Source organism: Panthera pardus, unplaced genomic scaffold, assembly GCF_024362965.1.
Source record: "Panthera pardus isolate Hobbes unplaced genomic scaffold, ASM2436296v1 HiC_scaffold_10, whole genome shotgun sequence".
In the NCBI taxonomy this organism is placed as follows: Eukaryota; Metazoa; Chordata; class Mammalia; order Carnivora; family Felidae; genus Panthera; species Panthera pardus.
In genome coordinates this window covers 7362778-7377587 of record NW_026526655.1, presented here as the reverse complement: position 1 = coordinate 7377587, position 14810 = coordinate 7362778, and the positions used below count along the sequence as shown (strand labels likewise).

The following is a 14810-nucleotide window of genomic DNA, read 5'->3' as shown; positions in this document are numbered from 1 at the left end:
TCGCTCAGAACGATCAGAACAGCAATAGCTTAATAAGTCTGCCTGTCATGTGTGATTGAAGGGGAATGAACGTGTCTGCACAGGATCTGAAAATTAACAGCAAAATGGAAAAACAATCACACGGTAAACGCGTTCCATCCTGGGTTCTGATTCAGATGGCTTGCTGGCACGGCATTCCCAGATCAGTGCTTGGCCAGACCTTCCTAAAGAGCTCCTCTCTACCCCAAGCCCCAGTTGAATTACTTGAGCAGATGCCTCCACGTTTGCAACTTAAACACCTGTGTGTAAATGAACACTGGGGTCAGAGGAGGAAGCCTCAGTGGCCCGTTCCGAAATGAACCGGTGTTTGCTCCGTTGACAGTGGTTGGGAGTTGGGAAGCAATCTCCAGTGCATGGCCCCAGAGCCTTTCCGGGTGCTTCCATTCATGCACACGTTCACAGAGTCATCAAACATGTATGGAGACCCTACCCCTGGCTGGGTGCTGTCGTTTCATCTCCACAGAGCACACCTGCAGAAAGAGAAAGCAGAGAGCCCTCCACATCCCCTGTCAACCAGAGCAGGGGAGTGCAGTGGGTAGGGCTGCCTGGGTTCAGATTCTGCCTCCTCCACTTACTTACCCTTGTGCCCCAGTTTTCTCATCTGTACAATGGAGGCAATACTAGTTTGCCATGAGGCTACATGAATTCACGTATGTAAAGTGTTTAGCAAGTACCTGGCACTCGATACATGATATGAGAGCTATTGGGACTCCCAGCCATTCCAGATAGAAGCCAGCCTTTTGGGGAGTGTTGGCTTATTCTAGGAGTTTGCCCAGAGACAACGTGTCCCCGGCAACACATCCCGACCACTCTGGCCCCTAAATAGGACTCTCTTCTTACTTCTCTGTGATGCTGCTTAGAGACAGGTTCAGTCATCTTTCTGTCAATATATAAACTGTGAATCACGATGGACTCCTAACACCTGCAGTCCTCCCATCATCGTCTGATAACTTCCGGGACAGGCCAACCACTCCAGAATTGGATGTGGTTTGGCCCTTCCTTCATGACTTCACGTTGATTCAGCCAGCTCTGGCAAGGCCCAGCACATTAAGTTCTGAAAATACAGCTCCTTTACAAGGAGGTCGTAGACAAAGCTTGTGCCCTCCCCAGGACACACAGTCTAGTGAGGAAAACAAACTCTCAGCCTTGAGAGAGAGAGAATAGAGAAGAGGGATAGGTTACTTCTGGAGGGATGGGTCCTCTCCATTTCATCACCTGAGCCAATACTTGATGATCTTTTGTGATACCTTGGGCAGGGGCCTAAGATTGAGACCCAAGTTTAGCACGACACTCTTCAACCCAGTCCTGTAGCACAGCATACCAAATGCTCTTACTAAAGTCTGCACAGGGAGCCTGGGTGACTCAGTTGGTTAAGTGTCCAACTTCGGCTCAGGTCATGATCTCGTGGTTCGTGAGTTCGAGCCCCGCGTCGGGCTCTGTGCTGACAGCTCGGAGCCTGGAGCCTGCCTCGGATTCTGTGTCTCTCTTTCTCTCTACCCTTCCCCCCCTCAAAAAAAAATAAACATCAAAAAAAAAATAAACATCCAAAAAAATAATAATTTATCTGTTCAGGACATTCTCAGACACCTTTGGTAAGAGTACAGATCATCCCAGCTTATTGGAGAGCAGTTCAGGGCTAAGTTTTATTTTTGAGACAGAGAGAGAGACAGAGCATGAGAGGGAGAGGGGCAGAGAGAGAGGGAGACACGGAATCTGAAGCAGGTTCCAGGCTCCAAGGTGTTACCACAGAGCCCCACGCGGGGCTCGAACTCATGAAACATGAGATCGTGATGTGAGGTGAAGTCAAGATCCAGAAACTTAACTGACTGAGCCATCCAGGTGCCCCAAAACATTATGTTTGAAACTCAGTTTTGATGGGAGCCTGGGGCCTGCTTCAGATTCTGTGTGTGTCTTTCTCTTTGCCCCTCCCCTGCCCGCTCTCGCTCTCTCTCTCTCTCGCTCTCTCTCGCTCTCTCTCTCAAAAAAAAAACATTGGGGCACCTGGGTGGCTCAGTTGGTTAAGCGTTCAACTTCAGCTTAGGTCATGATCTCACAATTCGTGGGTTCGAGCCCCACGTCGGGCTCTGTGCTGACAGCTCGGAGCCTAGAGCCTGCTTCGGATTCTGTGTCTCCCTCTCTCTCTGCCCCTCCCCTGCTCATGGTCTGTCTCTGTCTCTCTCTCTCTCTCAAAAATAAATAAACATTAAAATTAAAAAAAAAAACAATAACATTAAAAAGTTTTTAAAATGAAACTCAATTTTATTAAATATTCAATACAACCTGGGTAATTACATACCAAAGTACTGGTAATAGTTATGTCTGAGGGACTTATTTTTTAGTTTTGGAATGTTTTATAATGCGCGTGCATTATTTTTATAAGTAGCAGAAAAGATTAGAAGCATAACAACATAAGTTTTTGAACTTGTTGTATGGCTGCCTCCTCAACCCAGACTCAAAGGTGGAGTAGGTGTGTTATCTTTGTAATTACAGAGCCTGGCACATAATCGCCTTCAATAAACGTTTGCATGAATGACGAATGTAGGGAATCATCACTCAGATCTCGGAGAGGGCCATAAAGGAGCTGACATTTGCTACAGATGTTCAGAGAAGAATGGGGATTCACCTTGTAATCAAGGAAGGGAGGGCGTTCCTGCCGTGGGAACAGCAAAAGCAAAGGCTCCGAGGCACGGAGGGTAAAGAGTACTTGGAGGCTGGCCCCCGTCCACACCGGATGACGTTGCACAGGGAGCTCTGGTCTCCCCTGAAGGTCAGGCCTTCCCAGCCTGCTAGCCACCGGAATTACCTGCACACCAGCTTCTCAGGCCCCACCCACACCTACCTGAGATTTTCCAGGGCACAGCCCAGGAAGTGTGGAGCGGGAAGAGCTCAGCAGGTGTTTGCAATCCACAGCCAGGCTTGGGAAGTGCGGTTGCAGGCGCTGGGGGCCCTCAGGGGGCCTGGACATGACCTGGCGCTGGGGATGGGCTTCTCTGAGGAGGAGCTGGAGTCAGGGAGGCTTCCACAGATGTCTGGAGAACTACTGTGGGCCCATCCCACAGGGTAGTGACAGTGGGGCTGGGCTGGAGGTGGTAACGAATCCCAAACTAAGTAGCATTCTCAGTGTTTATGACCGCTTGCTTGGAGGTGGATGGTAAAATGCCACAAGGTTTGTGGAGCTGTGTAGAGAGGGCTGGATGATGTTTAAAAAAATCAAGACAGGGACACCAACGCCCCCCCCCGCCAACAATGGGAATGGTTTGAGGACAGGGATGGTGTGGCCTTTCATTTGAAGGGCACAATGCTAGTTGCAAATGGTTTCATTCATGTCATGCTGTATAGAACCTGGCCACTCCTGGCTGCATGGGAGAATACAAAATGCCTTTCTTCCTAGAGATCTGTGCCCAACTGTAATTCTGCTACTAGGGAGGATGGGGACACTCGATACTGAGGGTCGTGGAATAATCTCTTCCACACCTGTCCCTTGCTGAACCGAGCACAGGAAGGGCTGTAATAACATTACTCTGATTGGGCTCTGTCCTGGAGCCCGTGGGTAGGGTCGGCCTCCCCAGACCCTCGGGTCATGCGCCAGGGGAACGTCTCAGAGGAAGAAGGGAGGGAGTGAATGCTTCACGGACACCAGACTACAAAGACCACAGGAGCCACCTTCACAAGATTCGAGTAGCAACTCAAGAATTCGAGTTGAGTGACTAATGGTAGAACATAATGGTGACTGGGTTGTGGGGAAGCAAGGAATTGGAGATACAAGGAAACCATGGAGAAAATGCTATTGTGGAGGACAAGACGAGATGAAGTCAGATGAGGCCAGAGAGGGGGTCTTGGGTCTGGCGAGTGGGTCAGTGGAGATTTTTGAGAGACCGGCTTCCCCGTGGAGGGCATTTGGCACTAGGGTGAGAGGTGAGTGGGCACTGGGAAGAAAGAGCTGTGGCGGTTTACTTTTCTGCCTAGATGGCTGGCCGAAGAGGCCTGGACAAAATGGGGATGGTAGCTTGGGATCAGGAAAGGACTTTTGTTTGTTTGTTTTTAACCTAGAGAAGACAGATGCCGGTATTTTTAGGTCACGGGGAAGTGGTCCACAGAGAAGGAAACATGAAGACACAGAGTGGGGTGATAGGCAAGACAGGACTCCATGAAATCGAGGGAAAAGGTCGAATTTTATAGTGCAGAACAAGAACCCGGAGTGAGAGAATTGCCAGGGCCCCCTCCCGCCTGGCCTGGCCGGCAGTGGTGAGCAGGCGGTCTCAGGTTCTTGTCTTCTCCACTGCCCCCACAGACACTCTGGAGGGAGGTGGTGGCATCCCACCCTGTGGAGCAGGACCTTGAGGCTTAGACGGTGGTTCGTTGGTAAATGTTTAACAACTGGCTCTTTGAACAAAGTGTGCATATGCATGTATGCATGAGTTTATTATAAATTTAAATGTTTTAAGGGATACGTAGCACACAATTTATAAATCATAAAGTATGCATTTCTTCTGTTGCAAATTCCACACGGTCCATTGATTCTCTAAGAACGGCTCATGGATTTTTGCTGGGCTCTGTATCTGTCACTAGCCTATGGTTGCAACTGACGGCAGAATCTAGTTCCGATGTGAATGTTGGTTGATAATTGTGTTTAAGTTGACTTAAAAGAAAAAGTAGGGGCGCCTGGGTGGCTCGGTCGGTTGAGCGTCCGACTTCGGCTCGGGTCATGATCTCACGGTCCGTGAGTTCAAGCCCCGCGTCGGGCTCTGTGCTGACAGCTCAGAGCCTGGAGCCTGTTTCAGATTCTGTGTCTCCCTCTCTCTCTGCCCCTCCCCTGTTCATGCTCTGTCTCTCTCTGTCTCAAAAATAAATAAACGTTAAAAAAAAAAAAAAAGAAAAAGTAAAGGGAGGGGCACCTGGGTGACTCAGTTGGTTAAGTGTCTGACTTCTCGAGGGTCATGAGTTTCAGGCCTATGTTGGGCTCCACATTGGCAGTGCAGAGCCTGCTTGGGATTCTCTGTGTGTCTCTCTCTGCCCCTCCCCCACTCACACTCTCACTCTCTCTGTCTCAAAAATAAACATTAAAAAAAGAAAAAAGGGTGCCTGAGTGGCTCAGTGGGTCGTGATCTCATGGTTCGTGGGTTCAGGCCCCACGTCGGGCTCTGTGTCAGATTCTGGTCTCCCTCTCTCTCTGCCCTTCCCCTGCTCACAGGCTCTCTCTCTCTCTCTCTCTCTCTCTCTCTTTCTCTTTCTCTCTCTCTCAGAAATAAATAAACATTAAAAAGATATATTAAAAAAAAAAGTAAAGGGACATATGTCAGAACTTCATTCATTCTTCAGTGAGCAACTTCCCTTGCTGAATTCAATAATAGTTTTTCAAATATTGGAAGAATATTCCCTGAATTTCTTTGGAGCTATTCATAATGCAAAAGCTACAGACACTACACATTTTTCAGCTTAATCTGTATCTTTAACATCTCCCAACACTTTCTTAGGAAAAGGTAGTCAGTGAAACAATAAATCAAGGCCTAGTTTGTAGCATTTGTTGGTTTCCAAGGTGTAAAACCCCCACCACTTGCTTTCAAGCTTCCAACAAGATGTTGCTAAATGTGGATTTGGGAAGATTCACAGCAGATCATCATATAGGATTTCCACCTTAGAGATATAACGGAAACAGATAATCTCCAAAGCACAGATAGAGTAAAATATATAGCAAGGTAAATCAGGAAGCGATGACTTTTTAGTACTTACTACTTTTGCTTCTAATATAATTTAATTATAGATTTATATCATTTACCTTCTAATATTTAATAGCCAGCTCATAAAATTCCTGAATAAAATAAGACAACAAGGAGAAAAAGATAAAGGTGAGGAAGAGAGGGGTTCAGGCTAGACAAGGGGATCTGGGGTCCAAATTTGCAACCTGAGTCAGGGGGTAGAGGGTCATAAGAGTCAGCAGGAGTTGGGCCCTGCTCCAGGCAATTGAATCTGTCTTCTGGTGATTCTGATGTAGGGAGCTGGAGGGGAGAACTCAGCAGGGCCTCACATGCCTAAGAAATACCTGGGGGCGGTGGGGGGTGGGGGGGTGGGGGAGGAGAAATACCTATGAAATTTGGAAAACATAATTTCCTAGTCCCTACCCCTAGGGATTCTGATCCGGAAAGAGTAAAAAATCATCATTTTTCAGAGGTGTCCTATGTTCAGACATGGACCCTGTGCAGTGCAGGAAGAATTTAGGAAAGGGACATTATAATTTTTTCATTGAGACGTGAGAACCTGCATTTTGCTACACAGGATGTAATGGATTAACAACCAGAATGGACTGAATAAAGAGCCTGGTAGGAGGTGGTAAATCTTAGCCTTAACATGGCAGAGAAGTGACTGAGTGAACCAGAGAGTAGACAAAGAGCCACCCAAATGTGGACGCTTATGATGGGGAAAAGGAGAAATGGAGAAAAGATGATGGACCCAGGAACATGCTAGTTAAAAATTGTGAGAGGTTTGACACCTCAATTTGAAATCATTTAAACGCTACAGGAAAGGTAATGCTTTTCTATAAATTTGACAGAAGAAGGAAATGTGATGAATTGTAAAGACATTTAGAGGGTTAACTCCAAACTCCCCACAAACAGTTAAGTGCTGGGGAATTTAGGGATTAATTCTTCAATGTTCTACATTTTTTTTTTTTTCAATGTCACAAACTAGTTCAAACATATTGGAAAAGATTATATCACATTCGTTCTGTGAAGCTGGCATGATTCTGATAACAATCGGATAAAAACGCATCAAAAAAATTGTATCAATCTAATGAATATAGCTGTAGGAATCTTAAAACATTTGAAATTTATGTTCAGACTGCAGGGATAATTTTAAAGATCTCATGGGGCGCCTGGGTGGCCCCCTCGGTTAAGTGTCCAACTCTTGGTTTCAGCTCAGGTCGTGATCTCACGGTTCATGAGATCCAGCCCTGTGTCAGACTCCCTGCCGACAGTGAGGAGCCTGCTTGGGATTCTCTCTCTCTGTCTCTCTCTCTCTGCCCCTCCTGTGTGCACTCTCTCAAAATAAATAAACTTTAAATAAATAAATAAATAAATAAATAGATAGATAGATAGATAAATAAATGTCTCATAGGTATCAAGTATGAAAAATGTGATCCCTTCAGTGAGACATCTCAGAACATTTGGTGAAGTTTAATATTCATAATAAGACATTTAAAAATATGAAAACAATGTGCTTAGTCAACATAATGAAGGAATACTTTCCTCATAAATATCAAGGTTTTCTAAAGCAGTAATATTAAATAATGTAGTGCGGGTGCAGGAATAAAGAGGTCAGTGGAATGGGAGAGAAAATAGTAAAAACAGATCCCCTTCATGTGGGAATTTAGTACATGAACAAGATAACTTTCCAGTCAGTGGAAAAATAATGGGCTATTCAATAAAAGGTGTTGAGACAATTGGCTCTCCACTTAGGAAAATGAAGTAAAGTCATTTAAATGATATATATTCCTTCACTAAAATACAGTGTAAGTGACTTTAAGAGCTGAATGGGAAAATAAAACCAGGAAAGTATGAGAGGAAAATGGTTTTAAAGCCCTGGGGTATAGGAGACCTTACACATGACATAATATGGGGTGGCTCAAAGGTTGAGCGTGCAACTCCAGCTCAGGTCACGATCTCACTGTTCATGGGTTCGAGTCCCACATCGGGCTCTGCACTGACAGCATGGATCCTGCTTTGGATTCTCTGTCTCTCTCCCTCTCTTTGTGTCTCTTCCCCGCTCGTGCCCTCTTTCTCTCTCAAAAATAAATAAACACCAAAAGAGAGAGAGAGAGACAAAAGCCAGAATGGAAGTGGTTGGAAATTCTGATGACATCAAAATTTAAAGATTCACCTGGCCCAAGATACCTTGAAGTTAACAGACAATCAAAAGACTAAGAGTAACCAAAAAATATATAACAAGGGACTACGCCTAAATTATATAAAGAATGGCAAAGTGAAAAACCCCAGTGAAATGGGTAATTTACCAAAGAAGAAATAAAAGAAGGTGCCAGCGTGTTTTGTTTTTTTTTTGTTTTTTTTGTTTTTTTTTTTTGGTGTGTGTGTGTGTATGTGTGTATGTGTTTTGCCTATCAGATTGGCAAACAGGAAAAAGGTTACTGATAAACGTTGAGGACGTTGTGGGGAAATGAGAACTCACATTCCATGATGGTGGGGGTGTAAATTCGAACAGCTACTTTGGAGAGCAATTTGGCAATCTTTATTAAAATAGCGTGCACACCCAGTGTGTTTGGGACTTTTACCAAACTGACGAGACACTGAGGGGGTTGAAAAAAGGAATCAGTTCTAGAAGAGATGATTTTCAGATGGATTTATCTGATACGGTATTATTAAAGATCAACTAGGCTTAAAAGAAATGGCACCAAATCCCATTCACAACATCAACAACACCGTGTGATATTTGGAAGTAAATTCAGAATGATGGATCTACTTGTAAAGTACTCCTTTGCCACAGGCAGACTGAAGCGATTGCAGTCGGCATCCCAGCAAGGAGTTCATTTTGGTTTTGTCTTTGTTTTCTCCCCGTCGAACAAAACAATATTATTGTGAAATTAAGGGTCGAAAGTAGAAGTGGGTAGTAGGCTAGGCGGGGATGTTAGAGAGTATCCTGGAAAAGAAGTAGAAAGAGCAACCTAGCGGTGTAGAACACGGCGGCAAATAAAGAGATCGTATCCTCGCTGTAGTTTGAACAGACTTGTGAAGAGGAGTGTTGGTTCTCAGGGGGCGAGGGGGTCCTGCCCTGCGACAGGACCAGGTTCCCCTGTCACCTGGCTCCAGCCAACGGAGTTCTGTCGGATGGGTTGTTCCAAGTTTCTCCTCCCCTCCCTCAGTCTGTGGTTTGCTTTTGCTCTTCGTCCGCAGGTCCAAGCTTTGTCCTGTGCCAGTAAGTTTGAAGCCGAGCTAAAAGCCGAGCAAGACGAGCGGAAGCAGGAGGAGGAGAAGAGGAGACTCCGCCAGGCGGCCTTCCGGGAGCTCAAAGCTGCTTTCAGCACATAGTCAGGCAACCTTGACCTCCATCCACACAGTGCCTCACAGAAGCCCCCCAAGAGAGCTGGCTGGGCATCTTCCCCCCCAACCGGCCTCCACACCCACCACTCGATGCAAACTCCTTAGCCTCATGGAGTGGCAGGGGGTGGCTCTCATCCCTGGGTGGGAGCCCCTCCCAAGTGTCCTGGGATGAGCCAACTGCTCCCCGGTGCTTCTCCTTCCTGCCCTCTTTCCTCTGTAGCCAGATTGTGCCTCTCCTCAGCAACTTGCACTTTTTCCTTGTCCCTGCAGGTTTCTGATGTTAATGTTGCCCCTTCTCCCAGGGAATTCACCTCTCCCCTTCTCCACACCTCTCCCCTTGGGGGTCCCCCTCCTCTTGGTTTCCTGTTCAACTTCCCTGCTTTCATTGTGAGCCTGATTCTGCCCGTTGCTTTGGTGTCTTCTGTGCTTTGATGACAGCGAGGTTTAAGGCAAGCCAGGCTGGACCAGTGCCTGCCCCCTCTGCAGCGGGGGTGCATGCTGCTGAGACGGCAAAATAGGGGACAGGTAGGAAGTCCCGTTCCTTCCTCTCACCTTTCTCCTGTCCACTTAGCATTCCCCCTCCCCCACCCGCCCTCTTCTCCCCTTCATTCTTGTCCTCTCATTTCCTCCTACTCTTAAATACCCTGCTACTTACCTGCAAGAATGAGAGAATAATCAGAAGTGATATTAATGCATAGAAGAATCCCTATTAATTCCTACTATGCAAATAAATTACCGTGGACCCTTACATTCCCAAGTGACAAATCCAGAGCCTTCCAAAATCCCAAAAGTCGTGACCGTCTTCATTTGGCCAGTTTCCAACTTTTGCCCCAAGATGTTGAGGTGAAGCTGTTCTTACCCCCAGCACAAATTTTTATATGTTGGGTGTTCTTGGGATTGCTCACAAATACCAGGGGGTTGTTGTATTTTTTTTTTTTTAAAGAATTCCTAACATTGTATTTATTACTTCTCTTTTGTAACTGCTGTCTTTACAAGGGGAACATCTGCATTTCTACTTCACAGCTGCCTCTTTTTTCCAATAAACCGTGCGAGTGGACTTTGCCGTCACATCAATGTGCTTCTAGTCTTCTTTCAAGTGGGGGAGAGAGGAGAGTGTTTTTTCAGGAGCCACATCCAGCCCCGGCTCCTGTCGGACATCCCCCCCCCCCCAGAAGTAGAGTCAGAAGTGTTATCTAAGATGATGGCCTTACTGGGGGGCATGCTGAACACTGAGGGTGTCAGTAGCTCTTCCCCTTCCCTTCCCTGAGGGTTCTTTCAGCCGCAGGTAAAATGTGTCCTTAATTTCTCTTGCTTCCTAGACCCCTTGAAACTCTGAGGAGAGCCAGTGACCCCTCCCTCCTTCTCATGTGGATTCTCGGGCACTTGGGGACCGGAGTAAGGACCTCAGTCCTAAGGGAACACCCACTGCTCCCCAGGGAGGATCATTTCCCGTTTCGCACAAACCTAAGACCTACAATTCTCGGGCATCGTTTTTCCAGGTAGGGTCACCCTCCAACTGCCCCGCCAGAGGAAGTGGCCGAGAAAAAGGGGTGGAGACACTCTTACCGTACAATCCAGGAAGCGTGCTTCTTGGCATTTTCTCATACAAGCTGAGGACCTTCGTGTACACAAAAAACCTGCACATGAATGTTTATAGCAGCTATTTGATAATTACCAAAACTTGGGAGCAACCGAGATATTTTTTTAAGATTTTATTTGGAAGTAATCTCTCTACCCAATGTGGGGCTCAAACCTATAAACCCGAGATCAAGAGTCGCATGCCTCACCGACTGAGCCAGCCAAGCGCCCCTCAAGATTTTTCAATAGGTGAATGAATAAACTGGTGCATCTATACACTGGAATACTAATTCAGCAATGGAAAGAAGTATGAGTGATGAAAACTGAGCTGCCCGGGTGCCTGGGTGGCTCAGTCGGTTGAGCGTCTGACTTCGGCTCAGGTCCTGATCTCCCAGTTCGTGAGTTTGAGCCCCACGTCCCACTCTGTGCTGACAGCTCTGAGCCTGGAGCCTGCTTTGGATTGTGTCTCCCTCTCTCTCTGCCCCTACCCCCCACCCCCCACCTCAAATAAATAAACATTTAAAAAAATAAAAAAGAAATGAGCTGTCAAGTCATAAAAAGACACGGAGGAACCTTAGATACATATTGCTAAGGGAAAGAAGCCAATCTGGAAAGGTTTCACACCGTTTAATTCCAACTATGACATCTGGAAAAGGCAAAACTCCGAGACGGTGAAGTAAAAAGTCAGGGGTTGAGAGGAAGAGAGGGAAGGATGAGTAGGGGGGTTTAGAGCAGTGAAACTTACTCTGTGTGATTCTATAGTGGTCATTATACATTTGCCAAGACATACAGAATGTACAACACTAAGAGCATACCCTAATGTAAACCTGGACTTCAGTTAATAATAAGGTATTGATATGGGTACATAGGTTGTAACAAACGTAGCATGCTAATGCCAGATGTTAGAAACGGGGAAGGGGCAGGCGGCAGGGAGAGAGGCATACGGAGACTCTGTACTTTCTGCTAAGTTAGTCTGCAAATCTAAAACTACTAAGAACAATAAAGTCTAGGGGTTCCTGATTGTCTCAGTCGGTTAAGCATCTGACTTCGGCTCAGGTCGTGATCTCACCATTGTGAGTTCGAGCCCCGTTTTGTGTGAGCCCTGTTTCTCTCTCCTCTCTCGCTCTCTCTGCCCCTTGTGGGATTCTCTTTCTTTCTCCCTCTCCCTCTCTCTGCCTCTTAGTTGTGCCCTCTCCCTCAAAAAAAAGGAAGTCTATGGGGGCACCTGGGTGGCTCAGTCGGTTGAGCGTCCGACTTCAGCTCAGGTCAGGATCTCACAGTCTGTGAGTTCGAGCCCCGTGTCGGGCTCTGTGCTGACAGCTCAGAGCCTGGAGCCTGCTTCGGATTCTGTGTCTCCCTCTCTCTGCCCCTTCCCCGTTCATGCTTTGTCTCTGTCTCTCAAAAATGAATAAATGTTAAAAAAAAAATTTTTTTTTAAAGAAGGTCTATGAGCAAAAAGGAAAAAAAGAAGGAATGGAGACAGCAGTGTAATTACTTCAAACATTCACTTGCCTCTGGACAACCAAGCCCATGCAAGAGCTAAACACTCATGATTACAAATGATAGGAAATGTAACACAGAAGGGCTTAAGACAAAAAAGGACAAATATTGGGTCATGTAACTAGAGACCAGGGAAAGGACTTCTTTGCTTCTTTTTTTTTTTTCTTTTAATGTTTATTTTTGAGGGAGAGACACAGAGTGCAAATGGGGGAGGGGCAGAAAGAGAGGGAGACTCAGAATCTGAAGCAGGCTCCAGGCTCTGAGCTGTCAGCATGGAGCCCGACACGGGGCGAGAACCCACAAACTGGGAGATCAGGACCTGAGCCGAAGTTGGACGCTTAGCCGACTGAGCCACCCAGGAGCCCCTGCCTCTTGATCATGGAGTCCTATAGATGTTGTTCCCTTCATGCCTCTCACCCACAGCTCCCATCATCCCCCTCTGTGGCCGTGGACTTCATTGGTTCTTTCTGGCTCTCTACAGTGGCCTCCTGACTCATTTCTCTGCCCTCACTTTGCCCTGATTGTCCACCTGCAGCTAGAATAACATTTGTTCCTAACATCTCTTCAGCATTTCGGGATCTAGTCCCTGCTCACCTCTCCTGTCCCCTGCCTTGCTCGTCCCTCCTCCCTCCCCTCTCTTCCTTCCAAACTGTGCTCCAGGTATAGGTGATAACCTGCTGGTTCCTAGAAAGCTCCTGAGGGCTTTGCACATGCGGTTTCCTCCACCTGGCACTCCCTCCCTCCCTTCCCTGCCAAAAGACTTCTCATTGTTGATGACTCAGCTCAGAGATTATCTTCAGAAAGCTTTCTTGATCCTCCCAGGTGAGGTGAGGTGCTCCCTCTCAGGGTTTCACAGCATTATGCAGTATCCTTCTCTTGTCTTTCTGCTCCTCTGGACAAGGCACGGTTTGAAGGGCAGGGACTCTGCCTTACCCACTGCTGTGGTCCTAGCATGCAGCTCAGCCAGCGACAGGCTCCCCTGTGGATTTGTTTCACAAGAACAAGCCGGGTTTGTTGCACCAGAGATGGGTAAGGGAGGACCTCTGTCACCAACAGGTGACTTCTAGGCACCCTGACCTAGAAGCCTGGCCTGAGGGAACAGCTCTGAAAGTGAGGATAGCGGAGATTATAGGGACATTCTTCTCACTGGAAAAGTGATAAGTCAACTTGCCAAAGGCCTTAGTTTGAGCAGCAAGGAAATAAACCAACAGCCGAACTTCTGCCTCTGCCCTGGAGGCTGTGTGATGAAATGGGATTTGGAGTCAGATAGAAGGTAGTAGCTGAGCCTCACTGATCCTGTTTCCTCACCTGTCAAGTAAAGATGATGATTGGGGCGCCTGGGTGGCTCGGTTGGTTGAGTGTCCCCCTTCGCCTAGGGTCACGATCTCTCCCGGTTTGTGGGTTCGAGCCCCATGTCGGGCTATGTGCTGACAGCTCAGAGCCTGGAGCCTGCTTCCGATTCTGCGTCTCCCTCGCTCTCTGCCCCTCCCCCTCTCGCACTCTGCCTCTCTTTCTCTTAAAAATAAATAAACAGTAAAAACAAAAAAGATGATGATCGTCTACCTGGCTGACTCTGTGCTCAGCACTTACTAGTGCTCATGACATAACTGTTTCCCTCTCTATCTTCCACCTTGCGCGATGACCCCAATTCCATCTCCTCCTGAGCCCTGGGTCTCCGAAGTCACAGGCAAAGGATCCCAGGCCAGGGTGGCCCAGAAATGCTCAGTTCTGTCTTCTACCTTGACCCCAGGCACGGGCGCCTACTTTCTCACTTCTCTCTTCTTTTGAGGCTCCCAACCCAACCAGCCCAGGGGCATTCCTGCCAGTGTGCCTGCTCACCTGCCACGCGCCCTGCAGCTGCCACTTGCTGAGCCCTTCCGGCTGGATCTCGTGACCCAACACCTGTGGCCTTGTCCCCACTCACATTTCTCCCTGCTGACCCTGCCTGTCCACCAGGCCAGATTCTGGCCACATCCCTGCCCACAGGGCTGACTTACAAGAACAGTGGTTCCATGGGGTGCCTGGGTGGCTCAGTCGGTTAAGTGTCCGACTTCAGGTCATGACCTCGCAGTTTGTGGGTTCGAGCCCTGCGTTGGGCTCTATGCTGACAGTTCCGAGCCCAGAGCCTGGACCCTGCTTCGGATTCTCTCTCTCTCTCAAAAATGAAAAAAACATTTAAAAAAATTTAAAAAAAGAAGAGGGGTTCCATAGCCACCCTCTGGGTCCTGTGCTGGTGGGAGCCCCTGTGGGGCAACTTGGGTTCCACAACTTAGGGAACTGCTCAGGAGGGACCTTATCAGGGGTCAGTTTCCCCTCCCCTGCCTTCTTTCTGAAATGTTTGGCACTCTGCTATGTGGTATTGGTGGGAGTGCGCCTTGCTCTTGCCTTTTTGAAGGGCAATTTGGTAAACTGTTAAAATGTAAAATTGTACCTGTATTATTTATTTTTGCTTTAACGAATCATCCCATCACTTAGCGGCTTAAAACAATAGTTAACATTTATTATCTCACATGGATTCTGAGGGTCAGGAATTCAGAGGCAGTTTAGTTGGGTGGTTCTAGCCCAGGGTATCTCATGAGGCTGCAGAATGTCAATTGGGATTGCACTCAGATGCTCAACCAACTGAGCCACCCAGGTGCCCCCTTT

The 14810-nt window shown here is 47.3% G+C and overlaps 1 protein-coding gene across 1 annotated transcript in view; it reads left to right on the top strand.

The window, feature by feature from the left end:
* Positions 1-10154, top strand: part of EFHD1 (EF-hand domain family member D1) — a 39052-nt gene extending 28898 nt beyond the window's left edge. Inside the window, exon 4 of the mRNA XM_053903646.1 lies at positions 8940-10154. Coding sequence (XP_053759621.1) covers positions 8940-9074 — 135 coding nt within the window. The 3' untranslated portion in view covers positions 9075-10154. The remainder of the gene's footprint in view (positions 1-8939) is intronic.
* Positions 10155-14810: the final 4656 nt, after the last annotated feature.